Source organism: Phanerochaete carnosa (assembly GCF_000300595.1).
Source record: "Phanerochaete carnosa HHB-10118-sp unplaced genomic scaffold PHACAscaffold_2, whole genome shotgun sequence".
NCBI classification, from domain to species: domain Eukaryota; kingdom Fungi; phylum Basidiomycota; class Agaricomycetes; order Polyporales; family Phanerochaetaceae; genus Phanerochaete; species Phanerochaete carnosa.
In genome coordinates this window covers 3,488,026-3,501,288 of record NW_006767629.1, presented here as the reverse complement: position 1 = coordinate 3,501,288, position 13,263 = coordinate 3,488,026, and the positions used below count along the sequence as shown (strand labels likewise).

Genomic DNA, 13,263 nt, shown 5'->3' with positions numbered 1-13,263 from the left:
GAGAGCGTCGCAGCTTAGGCGCGCAAACTCAGGAATCACCCCCGGGGGGTGCCGGTCATCTCTTGGCGTCGGCGCTCGCGCTTATCACTAGAAGCGCCTGTCCCGCACTCCCACGCTTCGCCTGCGAGGTAGTCGGCTGTGACAGCGTCTCGCTGCGGTTGCCTGCATGCACGGTGTCCGCAGCCCGGCGTGCTTGCTTCTTGACCACGTACAACGACCACGACGACGAACACATCGCTGAACATGGCCCCGCGTAACAGTAACGACCCCTTCGTCGTGATCAGTACTCGCGAAGAGGACTTCTCTCGCCCCCATCTGCCTGAGGGCAAGGACCCCCTCTATGGGCCGTGGGGCGAACACGGTACGCGCGGCCATCTCTGTATGATGTCGTTTTCATACTTAGCTCTCTAAAGGGTCTGCCAAGTTTGAGGATCCTGTCGGTTTTGCGTGAGTATACAGGCCTGTACAATGCCGCACTCGCACTGAACATGCACGTGCAGCGTCCGCAAGCTGCGGGAGATACACCCTAAGGCATCTATCGTCTTGTTCACTTATGGAATAGACCTTCTCGGCTTTCCCAAGGTTCAAGTCGAGCCTATTTCTCCGCCTGAAGTGATCACCAACTCCGTATTCATTCCCCTGGCTCGACGCATGGGCGAGGACGCTGGTGTCCTAGTCAACAATGTGCGATTTGGTGCTTTCAAAGTGACTTGGCAGGTATGTGTAGGATGTTATCTATAATCTATGATATTCACGCAGCACTCCTAGAACTTGAATTTCATCTACTACACCATGCTGGTATGCACGTTTTATTTGACGCCCGTTGTTGACCGTGAGCTTACGTTAGTTGGTGTCACGTAGTTCTTGCACGGTGCCTTCGAGAACGTCCAGAATTTCGTTCTCTTCGAAGGTCCTGAGGAAGTTCCCAGGGCGCTGGTCTCGGCAGCTGGAAGTTATTCTGCCTCGTTGCACGAAGAGATCTACGTCTTCGACAGCGGTTTCTGGCAAAAGGACCGCAAGCTCTGGCTCGAGATTCAAAAAGCGAACTGGAAAGATGTTATCCTCAAGGACGAGTTCAAGAAAGGCCTGCAGAAAGACGTCTTTGGCTTTTTCGACTCTGAGGATATGTATCACGACCTCGGTATTCCTTGGAAGGTGGGCATACGAAATCGTAGGGTTTTGTGATAGTTATTGATTCATTTTGCAGCGTGGCATCATCATGCACGGGCCCCCAGGCAATGGCAAGACCATCAGCATGAAAGCTATTATGAAACAAGCGGATGCGAACAACTATGCTCCGTTGTACGTGCGCTCCTTCCGGAGCTGGAAAGGCGAGGAGGGCGCAATGGTTGACGTGTTCGATCACGCGCGGCGCATGGCGCCTTGTGTGCTCATTCTCGAGGACCTCGACTCCTTGATTAATAACCAGAACCGCTCATTCTTCCTCAACCAGCTTGACGGTCTCGACAGCAACGACGGCCTGCTCATCATTGGCACTACAAACCATCTGCAGAACATCGATCCCGCATTGCGCTCAAGGCCCAGCCGGTTTGATAGGAAATTGTGGGATTCATCCTCAGTGTATGCGTTGGTCTCTCTAACATGATGTTGCGCAGCCCCTTCAACGATCCAGACCCGACCGAGCGCAAGCTCTACTGCCAGTACTGGCAGCACAAGCTCGCCTCTAACGATGAGATCGATTTCCCTGACAGCCTTCTGGACGAGATCGTCGATGTAACCGACAAGTTCAGCTTTGCATTCCTTAAGGAGGCCTTGTACGTCCATCTCCACCTCTTTACTTGATACCTTTCTCACGCGCATATTCAGCGTCTCGGCTCTCGTCACCCTTGCTGGGTACGACGATCCTAAGAAGAAGCCATCCTTCGGAGAGGAGATCAAGACTCAAATCACCACTCTGCGCAAGCAACTGAACAGCGACGCGCCTTCGTCTGACGTCTGTGGCGACACTTCCGACAACTTTCCTGGCGCTTGGACTGGTTCTGCGTCGCGCACGCCTATCATGAACAATGAGCTGCCACGCATCGACGCGCGCCGCTTCGAGCAGAACACCGATCGCATCTGGGTCGCCGGGTCCGTGGACCCCATGCATGGTCGCTTCCAGCGCAGCCCGCTCATGCCCGGCGAGATGCCAGCACCTGCTGGCGCCGAGGACGGAATGACGAGGGACGGTCGGGACATGAGGTCCAGGGCTTTGCAAGCCGCCGCTCTTGGCCGCTCGTTCTTGTTCTAAGCTTGCTTTGAAGGATTGCATTGACTATGGAGTTGAATTCTTGGATGGCTTCTGTACAATGATGTGTCTGCATGTCCTTAGCTGCATCTCTCTCTGTGTAATTGTATCTGAAATTATGTACGTTCACTGTCCCGAGAAGCATCAAGAAGTATGTGTATGTCCACGTGCATAAGATAAAGCACTGATTAAGGGGCCAATGCAAGCTATTACACGTAGGATAGAAGCCAAGCACTGGCATCACAGCGCACTGCGCGTTTACCCAGAAAAGGAGGGCAAGTCGGTCTAACTGGTCTAATTCAACGCTCCTTCTTTGTCTCCTCGTTTTCATCCGCGCCGTCGCTGCAAAAGAGTAGGTCAACTTTTAAATAAATCATGGGAAATGGGAGCGTACTCTTCGCTGTCGCTGCGAGTGTCTTCCGCACCTTTGCCCATAACGACGCCGTAGGCAACGCGGCAGATCATCCAGAACCAAACAAGCTGGATAATCTGCACGGCACACGTTCAGCACTAGCAACTTCGACAGACTTTTGGTCGCATACCTGCAGCGAAACAAGCATGGCGTTAAAGACAGTTAACACTTCCTTAGTCATAAAGTAACCGGTCGAAGGATCCCAAACGCCAGATATTGATCTAGGGGCGTCGTAGTACGTGGACCTAATGACGAACAGAAACAGGAAATGTCTCGTCACAAGCCAAGAGAGCATAAACACAACGAAAGTCACGTCACAGCACGTCGAGAAAGTGAGGTAGCGGAACATTTTTGCAAGCTGCGTGTACAGTGATTAGAATTTTGCGTGGCGCGGTTAGAAGCACACTTACGGGAAGGAAAATGTCGCAGCAGTCCATGAGCATCATCACAAGACATCCAACACGCGTGAAGTTGTAGGAATAACTGCCGAGCATGAGCACGATCGTTATAACATGGTGGGTCATCATTTGCCAGTGGTCGGAGCGACGTGCCTCGGCATTGAGGATGAGGACTTGGTGGAGGTAGAAGGCGCACTGCGTCAGGTAATAGAACTTGAGCGGACCCGCCAAGGGCATGTGGGGATAATTAATCCAGACGTCTATAGGGTTCAGCAGCGATGTCGGGAGGCTTCGGTGCACATACTAGACGCACATGTTCAGAGTACATAAGGAACGAGCATGCACTGAACTCACCAGGCCATACAGCCACTGCAGAGTGTAATACACGACCGACCAGCCCTGTTCTGCAAAGCGCATGACGCTTCGTCGTAGCTTCCGTGCCTCCTGCTTCGTTATAACAGGTCCGCCAGCCCGATGTGCGTGTCCATTGGCGGAGCCATTGCTCTTAACGTGCCCGTTCGCATGCCCGTTCGCGTGCCCGTTCGCATGCCCATTCGCATACCCGTTCGCATACCCGTTCGCATGCCCGTTCGCATGCCCGTTCACGTGCCCATTCTGCTTCGCCTTACTCTTCAGCAGCTCGCGCATCAGATACCACCGCGCAAAAGGTTCGAAAACGCCCAAGCGGAGCGCGTCGCGCAACACGGCCATGACCGCTATGCAGGTAATCATAAGGCAGCCATCGAGGGGTCCGCCAGCGTAGTAGGATGAGTTCTTGAACGAATCTGGCGTAGCTGGTGGGCTAGTCGGGTATGAGAGCGTAACGAAGGGTGCGAGAAAGGATTGGAGCCAATGAGGAGACTGGGTAGAGTTCATGATCGAGGTATATTCGTAAGTCGCGTCAAAATATCATAGACGGCTTGACCACGGATCGCGTGGACTTTTGGCAGAGCTGGGGGGACGTGAAGTGCGCTGCCGATGTGGCAGAAAGGTGCAGACGGGCTCTGGTTGAGCGCAGAATCAGCCCACCAACATATACTGCGCGCCTATGAGCTTTTTGCAAAATTTCTTACCAACAGATGGTAGCCGAGTTGAGCAGCACGGGCAACTGGAGGCGTTGCGTGCAAAGGAAGAGGCGACAAAATACGGAGTTACGCCTTGAATAGGATTGTCTCGTCGCCATTCCACACCCCGAACAGTATTCCTTCCTCGCGAACGTGCTCTTGATATTGTGTTGACAGCAAAAACCACACCCCAGTGACCGTGAGAACTTCCGGCCGTTGTCGTCCCAGTATGGTCATGCCTCGGATGAACGCCAACCTCGAGGTCGTCTGCCTTGCTCTCCCCGACAATGTCCTCCACACAACCTCAGGCGACGCTCTACATAAAAAACCTCAATGACAAGGTAAACAAGGAGGAGCTCAAGCACCAACTTCACGCGCTCTTCACGACCTATGGTCGTGTCATCGACGTCGTCGCACTAAAGACCCAAAAAATGCGGGGCCAGGCCTTCGTCGTCTTTGGTGACCTCGCAGGGGCTACCGCTGCGCTCCGAGCGTGCGAGGGATTGGACTTCTACGATAAACCGATGGTACGCCTCCGGCTTGTTAGAGCGTTGTCTTGGGAAGTCATTGATGTGAACAAGTCTCATGCGTCTGGCACGTCCTGCTGTGTGTAGCATATCGAGTACGCCAAGCAAAAGTCATATGCGACCATGAAGAAAGATGATCCCAACTTTGTACCGCCGGCATCTATTCATGCTCGCGAGACCGCCACGCGACTCGGGAATGGCATCCTTAGTGGCGAGAAGCGTGGCAGGGATGACAAGATGGACGAAGACGTGCGGGAATCAAAGCGCGAGCGAGTAGATGAGGATGACGGCGAGGAGATGGAGATCGAGGATGATGAAGAGACCGGCACGAAGGACAAGACTTCAAGTATGCTGCACACTCTTATGGTGGAACTGCATTCTGACGTCAGGTTACAGGCGCTGTTCCCCCTGTGTTACAACAGCCCTCAGCAAAGTTACTATGCACGAACCTGCCTATCGAAGTCACAGACGACGTCCTCTCGGTTTTGTTCCAACAGTGCGTCGAGTTCCTGTACGAATTTCCCCACACGTTCACGAGCGTCCTCCCAGGTACCAAGGTTTCATGTCCACAAATGTCGTGCCGTCGCCCACACCCAACGCCTCTGGGCAGAAATGCAAGATGGCGCAAGTGCTCTTTGACTCGCCAGGCATGGCGTCGGTCGCAAAAGAGGCCCTGAACGGCTTCGCCTTAAAACAGGGCTGGGTTATGTCGGTCAACTTTATCTAGGAGTATACTCCGCATGGCGGATTATTATTGTTTCTTGTTATTTCTACTCAAATCAATGCGCTTTGCTATCGTACGATCTCGTAGCCTATTTTTTTGCTATACGCACACAGGCCTCGTCGGCGACTGGATTCGAAGAACCTTCAAGTTTGAGGACAGCAATTACACATGGCTAATATACGCTTCGGATGCTCCCTCCCACGAAGACCTCTCACTCTCAGGAGATATATCTCCAGGTTTTCTTCCTGGGGTCTCCATCCTTTAGCGCGTCCATCTTCTTATTCTCCTTTTCAAGGTGAACCTTCATGATCGCCAGCAGAAGAATGGAGAAGCCGCCGGTCGAGATACAGATGGCGTACGAGTTTGTGTAAGTCGGTCCCCACATACTGGGCCAGACGTACCTGATGCATCATCAGTTAGAGTGCTTCCTCAGCCGCAAGGATGAAGGACTCACGATCCGGCCACGTTACCTAATTGCGAGAAGGCGTTGACGAACGCGACTGCGACTGCGCGCTTCGCCGGTGGACGCGCGAAGGTGTTGCTGACCCAGGCGTAAAGGCAGACGAAGCCTGCGTAACATTGCGCCATCAGGAATCTGCGGCAGCGGAGGCTAATGAGTACCCGCGCAGGAGTCGAATATTCGGAACTTACAGCGAGACATATCTTGCAGCGGTGTTCATCGTCGAAATGGCAATGATGAAGCCGACTATTCCGACCATGAAAGGTATGCAGATGTGCCAGAACCGTTCTTTATGCTTGTCGGAGTGACTAACCAGGTCTCATTCAGTGACTTTGTCCACTCTTCGCCGCAAAGGGACTAACCGAGATACGAGGAACGCCTCGAACGCCGTCCACACGAACGGCGGAGCACAGAGCAGGAGGGACACCGTGGTGTTGAACCCCATTGTCGCCGACAGCGTTGGGAAGTACGCGTTGAACGAGAGGCAGGTGACCTGCGCCGTCATCGCGAGGGCCATGACCCACATCCGCCAGTCCCTGAGCGCCATGACGAGCCCCTGCACCTGCGTCACCTCCGTCTCGGCCTCGTCGCCGACGCCGACGTCCTCCTGCATGCGGCGCATCGCGAGGCGGCGCTCCGGCTCGCTCAGCCAGCGCCTGCGCGTCGTCGTCGGGAAGTCGGGCAGGATGAAGATCGCGCAGAAGGCGACGAAGATCGTGAGCGCGCCCTCGATGTAGAAGAGCCAGCGCCAGGCGGCGCGCCCGAGCTTGCCGTTCATGCCGTCGAGGATGCCCGACGCGAGCAGGGACCCGAACGCGTTGCTGATGATGTTCCCGCAGTACAGGATCGCGACACGCAGGCCGAGCTCGTCGCGCTTGTACCACTTCGAGAGGAGGAAGAGCGCGCCTGGGAAGAAGGCGGCTTCGACGAAGCCGAGGAAGAAGCGGGTCAGCAGGGCGCCGACAAAACTGGAAGAATGCTGTCAGGTTGTGTTCTCTCCCTCTCGTGGAGGACTCACTTTTTGGTGATGCCTGGCAAGCACTGGTAAGCGGCATATACAAGAGCTTCAATCATCTGTCTCACCTGTCAGGATAGACATCATGCCCCAAACCATCATACATAGAGGTAGCTGCAACGACGGCTTCCCCAGGTAATTCAGGAGCATATTCCTGTTATGTCGTACTCAGTTTAATACCAACGGGACTCTTTGCACACTACTTACGAAGGGATTTGCATCAGGATGTACCCGACGTAGAGGATGGAGAGCAAAGTCGGGAAGTCCTGCCCTGTCAAGTGCAGATCCGCCTCCAAACCTCGCAACCGCGCTGCACTACGCGCAAAGTCAGAGCCGCCACAACCAACTTGCGCACACGCCCTCACCCTGCGTTGTTCCGGTCGACCTGCACCCCAAGCGTGAGCGAGCCACACACGCTGCCTGCCAGGAGGCGTCACCAAAACCATACTCACGTAGTTCAAGATGTAGATGACGACCATGATCGACATCCTCAGGTCGAGCTTCCGCAGCAGCCTGCGCTCGAGCCGCTGCCGCGCCTCGTGGCCGCCGAACTCGGCGTCGATGTCCTCCCCGACGTCGACTTGGACGCCGCCGAGCTTCTCGATGTCGGGCGACTTGAGCGAGTCGACGTCCATCGACGGCGACGCGTCCGGGCTCCGGGCCAGTTTCTCTGTGTAGGACGCCATAGGTGCCAGGTCTGCAGAGTACCAGAAGCGCACTCCGGCAGGGCGGTGTGCTCCCCCCTCCTCTTATATCGTCCGTGGGCCAAGATTTTAGACTTTGGGATGGGAATGCGCACCCTGGAGCCTCGGAAGAACCGTTGTCAGCGGTCACAGGGTCAGGGTGCGTAGATTGTGGAGAAGCACCGTGATGGGGAAACCTTGGTCACATTCAGTGTGTGTCCCGGACCGGGCGTGCATTGCGCGATATGGAGGACGTCAAGAGGTGGGTATGCGCCTGTGAACACGCTAGTGCGTCCGCCATAACAAGTGGCTAGGACACGTGCCTCCGAGATAGGCTGTTGTTCTGCATGTGTATTTCTCCAAGACATGCGCTGTCCGCCAGTAGTTTGACCATCCACTTATACGGCACGAATGTCAGAATCACGTAGTAACGCCTGTTAGCGAACGTACAGTGGTGCAGGAACATCTGAGACTGCGGCAACAGAATAGGCGCAAAAGCGCGAGGTGCTGTACATGTACGCTCGGCCAGCCGCATGAATCCCGCCGTTCACGACCGTTCGAGGCGGCAGCGCCGCTCAAACGGTTTCTGTCTTCACAAAGGAGTTACGAAAAGTCGAGCTTGAGCATATTGCATCAGTGATACAATTAGGACTTAGGCCGGTGGGCACGCCAGCTCTGTCCGCTCGCTGGGCCGACCTGCGCTCGTAGGGAGTACGGGACATCGACGAATGCAGAGGCGCCGCCGCTTAGATAGCGAGAGTGCCGGTATGGGCTCGGATCCGAATTAACCTGCGCCGAACGGCAGCTTCTTGTCGAAGAAGCCGCGGGCTTGCAGGATCCACGTCGAAGGGGAGCAGCAATCAAAAAACGTCAACTTCTCGATAGCGCACGTACAATCTTCGGAGGGCAAGCGGTTCCGCGGAAGTTGAGATGTATATAATACATGGTATGGTATGGTATGTACACACGAAGTCATCTAGCCAGTGCCTCGTCCGACGGCGCAAGAAAAAGAGAGAGAAAAAGAGGCCTCACGCACTACACAAGGTAGCGGAACCCCGCCCTCGTCTCGCCGCGGTCCCTCTCCGCACGGCGCAGGCGCGCGTTCGCGGCCTCGAGCCGGCGCTTGAGCACGAGGCAGCACGCGACCGACGCGGCGCTCGCGACGGCGCAGATGGCGAGGCTCCCGCGGAAGCGCGGCGCCCACGCGGGCTGCCAGACGTACGAGCCCGCGATGTTCCCGAACTGCGAGACGGCGTTGATGAGCGCGAGCGCGACGGCGCGCTTCGCGGGCGGGCTCGGGAAGTTGTTGCTCATCCAGCCGTAGAAGACAGAGAAGCCGGCGTAGGACTGCGTCATGAGGAACCTGGCGGGCGTGTCAGTCAGTCAGTCAGTCAGTTCCCGAGGTCGTGGTGAGGGTGGGTGCGGTGGGGGAGGCTTACAGGGAGAAGTAGCGCGCGCCGGTGTTCATTGTCGTCATTGCGATCAAGAAACCGGCGATGCCTATCCACAGGGAGATGGTGATGTGGTAGAATCGCTCGCCCTTCTTGTCGGAGTGTCTTTACGAAGGCATCAGCACAGAACGTGGGACGACTAGAGCGGCGTACCTCGAGACATAGAAGGCAAGGAGCGCCGTAAGCAGATACGGCGGTGCGCACAACAAAAAGGTCACAGTCCGGCTGTACCCCAGTGTGGCCACGATGGTCGGGAACCACGCCGTGAAGCTGTTCGCAACGATCTCGAAAAACATCGCTCCGCTGAGTATCCACACGTTCGGGTCGCTGACCGCGAGCCAGAGCCCTTCGGCCATGCCCCCGCCAGACGGGGTGCCTTGCGCAGACGCGTCCGCGTCTTCCTCCATCCTCCGGACCGCCAGGCGGATCTCCTGTTCGGTCAGCCACCCGCACTTTGACGTCTCCGGGAAGTCCGGGAGCACGAACATGGCGGAGACGGCGACGATGACGGTCAACGAGCCCTCGATGTAGAAGAGCCAGCGCCAGGCGGCGCGCCCGAGGACGCCTTGCATGTTGTCGAGGATCGCGGAGGCGATGAGCGCGCCGAAGGCGTTGCTGATGATGTTGCCGCAGAAGAGGAGGGCGGTGCGCGAGCCGAGCTCGCTGTGTTTGTACCACTTGCTGATGAGGAACAGCGCGCCGGGGAAGAAGGAGGCTTCGACGACGCCGAGGATGAGACGCGTCAACAGCACATCGTAGAAGCTACGAGGGGGTTAGGAGAGGTGTATATATTGAGATAGGGGCTTACTTGTGTGCAAAGCCTAATGAAGAGGTCGTTGATCAGCTGCTGCACGTCCCGCTTCGTTGAGCGGACACACCTGTCATGACGGAGACGAGTCCCCAGACCGCCATGCAGGTCGGCAAGTAGATGGACGGCTTGCCAATGTGGTTCATAAACATATTTCTTGCGTATCTGACGTTAGTTGATCTTCCAAAAGAGAGGGTGCTCTGCTTACGATGGTATTTGCATCGAGATGTAGCCGATGTACAGGACAGACAACACGGTGGCGAACTGCTGCCCTTTCAAGCCTAGGTCTTCCTCAAAGCCTCGCAATCGAGCCGCGCTAAGAGACAGGACACCCTCGAACGTCAATCGAGGATCTCGAGGCCGGAAGGACTGTCTTGAGACGTGCAACATACCCGGCATTATTGCGGTCAATCTACGAGTGAGGGCCAACCGTGAGGACGATCAGGATCGACGAGAACGGCAGACGTACAAAGTTGAGGATGTATATCAACACCAATATCGACATGCGCTTGTCCACCTTCCAGAGCAGCCCCTTCTCAAGTTCTTGTCGCGCGGCCGTGCCACCAAACTCGGCGTCGAGCTCGTCCTCGGTGTCCCAGGCGGGGCGACCCATGGTGGTATCGTCGTCGTTGTGTTTGAGGAGGGGGGTGTGCGTGCCAATGGAGCTGTCGTCCTCCATGGTGATACGGCGCGGGCGCAGACAGCAGCTTTGGGCGGCAGAAGGAGCTAGGATGGGGTTGGAGCGGGTATAACCGTGGCTTGTGCGTCTAAAGAGAGCAATGCAACTGTCCAAAGCTGTCACATGCAGATGAGGTGCTGGAGCTGAGGATGCTGCAAAGGCAGCACGGTGCAAATGGAAGACCAGTGGACGAGATAGGTTATCTCCATCTTTCCGCTTTGCTGGTGGTCGGCAGCAGGCCAGCATCCGTCATGCCGGAAAGCCGGTGACCTGGTGGCGCTCGCGTGACATCCGGGTAGTGTCGCACGTGATGTGACGCGAACGTTGTTTACGCGTTCTGCCTCCGCGTCCAACGCACCCCTGGCTGCCCCTAGACGCTTTCAACCACACCAGCACCATCCCAGCAACCCGACACATCTCTACCTCGACAACATGGCAGGCGCCGCGCACGACGACGACCTCGACGCTATCCTCGCCCTCACACCCGACCAGCGCGTCGAACGCGCCGTCCAGAAGCTGCCCACGCTCTCAGCCCAGGACGTCCCGCTGCAAGATTCGTGCCCGATATGTCTTTTGCCGTTTCCAAGCATTATATCTGGCGAGAACGTCGAACCAGAAAGCCCCGGCGAGTTGGTAGGCGTGACGAAACTGCAGGGCTGCGGGCATGTGTTTTGCAGGCTCGAGTGCGTAACGGGGCCGCTTTCCTCCTCTGCAGCCCACTGACCCGCGCACAGCTTGATAGAGTGGATTCGCGGCAGGGTGCGTGACACAACTTTCTGTCCCGAGAGGCGAGACGCAGAGATTTTTAACTTCCCGCGACTGCGCAGCATGGCACGTGCCCCGCATGCAGGCACGTTTTCCTCGACGTCAAGCCCGCCTCCGAGTCCGACGGCGAGTCCTCGGACGGTGATTACGTGCCCGGCGAAGAGGACTATGACGAGGACGAGGACTTCGAATTCGAATTCACCTACGACAGCCCGGACCCTGCCGACGAGCTCGACGATCAGGTGCTCGCCTCGTGGGACGAGCCCGTGCTCCTTGAAGACCCTGAGCCGGATGAGAACTGGGGGCTCAGCGACGGAGACAGTCTGTCTGAGGGCGACGGGACGATGAATGCGGACGAGGCACTCGAGGCCGATGCGATGATTGATGGTATGTCTAGCCTCGTCGCTTCTATCGCTTTGAGCTTTGGTCGCTCATGCTTGCTCCGCAGATGACTTTCGAGTACAATATGAGGAAGAAGGGATGAATCCTATCGATGAGGAAGGCAGCAAGTAAAGCGGTCGTACAGTACAACATCGCCTAGCGCGAATCCACGTTCGTCTTTCATTTGCACAGCACCACTATGTTCGCTGGTCTTTCCCTTCTCAAGTATATGTCTCCTAATAGAGCAGCCCGTCGACCTGCGTCTTTGTAACAGGGTCTCGCGCCCAGATACACTTTCGTGCAAGCATTTCAGCACGAAAAAAAAACGATGTATCGATATGGAGAGTAATAACATAAAGGTACATGCAGGTGTATGCATGCAAAATTACACATGAGAGAACCTACACGACGGCCGTAGAAAGCATAAACCACGTAATATCCTGGAGACTCCTGGAGCTCCTCTGCTCGCGCTCACCCTCCTCAGCCTGTTGCTCCTCTGCTAGTAGTGAGCTGCTAATTCCCTGATAGCACTTGTTGGACCAACCTCTGGATCGCGCCAAACTCACGTCAGTCCCTGACAGCTTTAATCGATGTCTGGAATACCTACCCTTCATCCATATGTTACTCTCTTCTGCTCGTGATGCTTTACCTCCAATGCTCTAAGACAAGCGCAGTCTCCGCCCCTCCCCCTCGTGGATGTTGCCCCTTCATTTCCCATGTCTGCCGCCGTACATCCCTCTGCCTCGTTCATGGCAAGCCAAGATGCCGGGCCTTGCTGCGGAAAGTTCAACTTCCGAGACCAGCTCCTCACCATATTGCAGGGACGCCTCAAGTACGCCCTGTCACTTGAAGACCTTGGAGGGTCCGCAATGCACCAACGTGTTGCCGCACATACTGCCGTATCCAAACGCGGGTCCAGCCATTGTTCGACTGGTCCGTCGCTCATAAATCTGATTACAGATTCGCTCCGTCCGACATTTACACATACATACCCAAACCCTGGTCATGCCGAATATCCAGCGGAATACCCCAGCCAAGGTCGATGAACATGGGTCTCCAGTACCATCGATGCCCTCTCGCGAACCCTCCGGTGGTCCTTCGCGTTCCTCTGCAGTGAGAGTCAGCTTGGTCAAGATCGCGCAAGATCTGAATTTAACAACCCCTTAGACAAGACGTCGTCACCAGTAGAAACTGAGTTCCCCGATCTTACGCTTTGGCCATAGCGGCGCAAAGCCCTCATCGATGCTTGACGGCGTAGAGGAAGGCTAGAAGCCGAACGCTGAGGGCCTTAATAAACGCGGTCGGCGGACCATGTTGAGGCGCAACCCGAAGACTTCACGGCGCCGAGCAGGCTGCTTCGACTACCAATCGCCGCGGCGGCGCAGAGAGAAGACACTGCGCGGGGCCGTGTTGCTGGTGGGGAAGTTGAGTGAGCTGCGGGGAGGAGACGAGGCTCTGGTCGGCCGGGTATGTGACGCCTCGGGTTGGCTGCAGTCGTGCGCAGACGTTGTATTGCGTGGCTTTGCTAGTGTCTACTACCTTTCGTGTCTATTATGCCTACGTAGTGACTTTCGCTACCGTCGTGGACCGGGATGAATCAATAACACGAGCTAGTATTGCTGTATGGGGTGCTCGTTACACGATCGGC

General features: G+C 56.1%; 6 protein-coding genes across 6 annotated transcripts; 3 read left to right on the top strand and 3 right to left on the bottom strand.

Moving 5' to 3' along the window:
• Positions 1-222: 222 nt before the first annotated feature.
• Positions 223-2,382, top strand: PHACADRAFT_250619 (uncharacterized protein). Its single transcript, XM_007392342.1, has 8 exons — positions 223-361; positions 414-447; positions 501-717; positions 769-798; positions 862-1,155; positions 1,208-1,563; positions 1,617-1,775; positions 1,828-2,382. Exons 1-8 carry the CDS (start codon positions 244-246, stop codon positions 2,249-2,251), a joined length of 1,632 nt encoding a protein of 543 aa, XP_007392404.1. The 5' UTR covers positions 223-243; the 3' UTR covers positions 2,252-2,382.
• A 23-nt stretch (positions 2,383-2,405) lies between these two features.
• PHACADRAFT_250617 (uncharacterized protein) lies at positions 2,406-3,986 on the bottom strand. The gene is made up of 5 exons (XM_007392341.1): positions 3,413-3,986; positions 3,071-3,361; positions 2,791-3,018; positions 2,643-2,737; positions 2,406-2,590 (listed from the first exon to the last, which is right to left on the bottom strand). Exons 1-5 carry the CDS (start codon positions 3,767-3,769, stop codon positions 2,548-2,550), a joined length of 1,014 nt encoding a protein of 337 aa, XP_007392403.1. The 5' UTR covers positions 3,770-3,986; the 3' UTR covers positions 2,406-2,547.
• A 372-nt stretch (positions 3,987-4,358) lies between these two features.
• On the top strand, positions 4,359-5,461 carry PHACADRAFT_181793 (uncharacterized protein). Its single transcript, XM_007392340.1, has 4 exons — positions 4,359-4,649; positions 4,737-4,995; positions 5,046-5,145; positions 5,199-5,461. Exons 1-4 carry the CDS (start codon positions 4,410-4,412, stop codon positions 5,374-5,376), a joined length of 777 nt encoding a protein of 258 aa, XP_007392402.1. The 5' UTR covers positions 4,359-4,409; the 3' UTR covers positions 5,377-5,461.
• A 49-nt stretch (positions 5,462-5,510) lies between these two features.
• PHACADRAFT_250614 (uncharacterized protein) lies at positions 5,511-7,614 on the bottom strand. Its single transcript, XM_007392339.1, has 9 exons — positions 7,301-7,614; positions 7,214-7,233; positions 7,056-7,163; positions 6,917-7,002; positions 6,852-6,864; positions 6,196-6,801; positions 6,025-6,141; positions 5,828-5,968; positions 5,511-5,774 (listed from the first exon to the last, which is right to left on the bottom strand). The coding sequence occupies exons 1-9, from the start codon at positions 7,532-7,534 to the stop codon at positions 5,591-5,593; spliced, it is 1,509 nt and encodes a 502-aa protein (XP_007392401.1). The 5' UTR covers positions 7,535-7,614; the 3' UTR covers positions 5,511-5,590.
• An 826-nt stretch (positions 7,615-8,440) lies between these two features.
• On the bottom strand, positions 8,441-10,108 carry PHACADRAFT_250611 (uncharacterized protein). Its single transcript, XM_007392338.1, has 6 exons — positions 9,999-10,108; positions 9,861-9,946; positions 9,791-9,803; positions 9,136-9,744; positions 8,971-9,087; positions 8,441-8,894 (listed from the first exon to the last, which is right to left on the bottom strand). Exons 2-6 carry the CDS (start codon positions 9,940-9,942, stop codon positions 8,567-8,569), a joined length of 1,149 nt encoding a protein of 382 aa, XP_007392400.1. The 5' UTR covers positions 9,943-9,946; positions 9,999-10,108; the 3' UTR covers positions 8,441-8,566.
• Positions 10,109-10,773: 665 nt separating this feature from the next.
• On the top strand, positions 10,774-11,656 carry PHACADRAFT_250610 (uncharacterized protein). The gene has a single exon (XM_007392337.1). It carries the CDS (start codon positions 10,902-10,904, stop codon positions 11,190-11,192), a length of 291 nt encoding a protein of 96 aa, XP_007392399.1. The 5' UTR covers positions 10,774-10,901; the 3' UTR covers positions 11,193-11,656.
• Positions 11,657-13,263: the final 1,607 nt, after the last annotated feature.

Coding starts and splice junctions, on each gene's coding strand:
- PHACADRAFT_250619 (XM_007392342.1), top strand. CDS start 244: ATGGCCCCGCGTAACAGTAACGACCCCTTCGTCGTGATCAGTACTCGC. Junction 362..413: donor TGGGCCGTGGGGCGAACACG/GTACGCGCGGCC, acceptor AGCTCTCTAAAG/GGTCTGCCAAGTTTGAGGAT. Junction 799..861: donor TCATCTACTACACCATGCTG/GTATGCACGTTT, acceptor GGTGTCACGTAG/TTCTTGCACGGTGCCTTCGA.
- PHACADRAFT_250617 (XM_007392341.1), bottom strand. CDS start 3,769: ATGGCCGTGTTGCGCGACGCGCTCCGCTTGGGCGTTTTCGAACCTTTT. Junction 3,362..3,412: donor TGCAGTGGCTGTATGGCCTG/GTGAGTTCAGTG, acceptor ATGTGCGTCTAG/TATGTGCACCGAAGCCTCCC. Junction 3,019..3,070: donor GCTGCGACATTTTCCTTCCC/GTAAGTGTGCTT, acceptor CTGTACACGCAG/CTTGCAAAAATGTTCCGCTA.
- PHACADRAFT_181793 (XM_007392340.1), top strand. CDS start 4,410: ATGTCCTCCACACAACCTCAGGCGACGCTCTACATAAAAAACCTCAAT. Junction 4,996..5,045: donor CACGAAGGACAAGACTTCAA/GTATGCTGCACA, acceptor GTCAGGTTACAG/GCGCTGTTCCCCCTGTGTTA. Junction 5,146..5,198: donor CTCTCGGTTTTGTTCCAACA/GTGCGTCGAGTT, acceptor GCGTCCTCCCAG/GTACCAAGGTTTCATGTCCA.
- PHACADRAFT_250614 (XM_007392339.1), bottom strand. CDS start 7,534: ATGGCGTCCTACACAGAGAAACTGGCCCGGAGCCCGGACGCGTCGCCG. Junction 7,234..7,300: donor TCATCTACATCTTGAACTAC/GTGAGTATGGTT, acceptor CTTGGGGTGCAG/GTCGACCGGAACAACGCAGG. Junction 5,775..5,827: donor TTAGGTAACGTGGCCGGATC/GTGAGTCCTTCA, acceptor ATGATGCATCAG/GTACGTCTGGCCCAGTATGT.
- PHACADRAFT_250611 (XM_007392338.1), bottom strand. CDS start 9,942: ATGTTTATGAACCACATTGGCAAGCCGTCCATCTACTTGCCGACCTGC. Junction 9,088..9,135: donor CTTGCCTTCTATGTCTCGAG/GTACGCCGCTCT, acceptor GCCTTCGTAAAG/ACACTCCGACAAGAAGGGCG. Junction 8,895..8,970: donor GGCGCGCGCTACTTCTCCCT/GTAAGCCTCCCC, acceptor CACGCCCGCCAG/GTTCCTCATGACGCAGTCCT.
- PHACADRAFT_250610 (XM_007392337.1), top strand. CDS start 10,902: ATGGCAGGCGCCGCGCACGACGACGACCTCGACGCTATCCTCGCCCTC.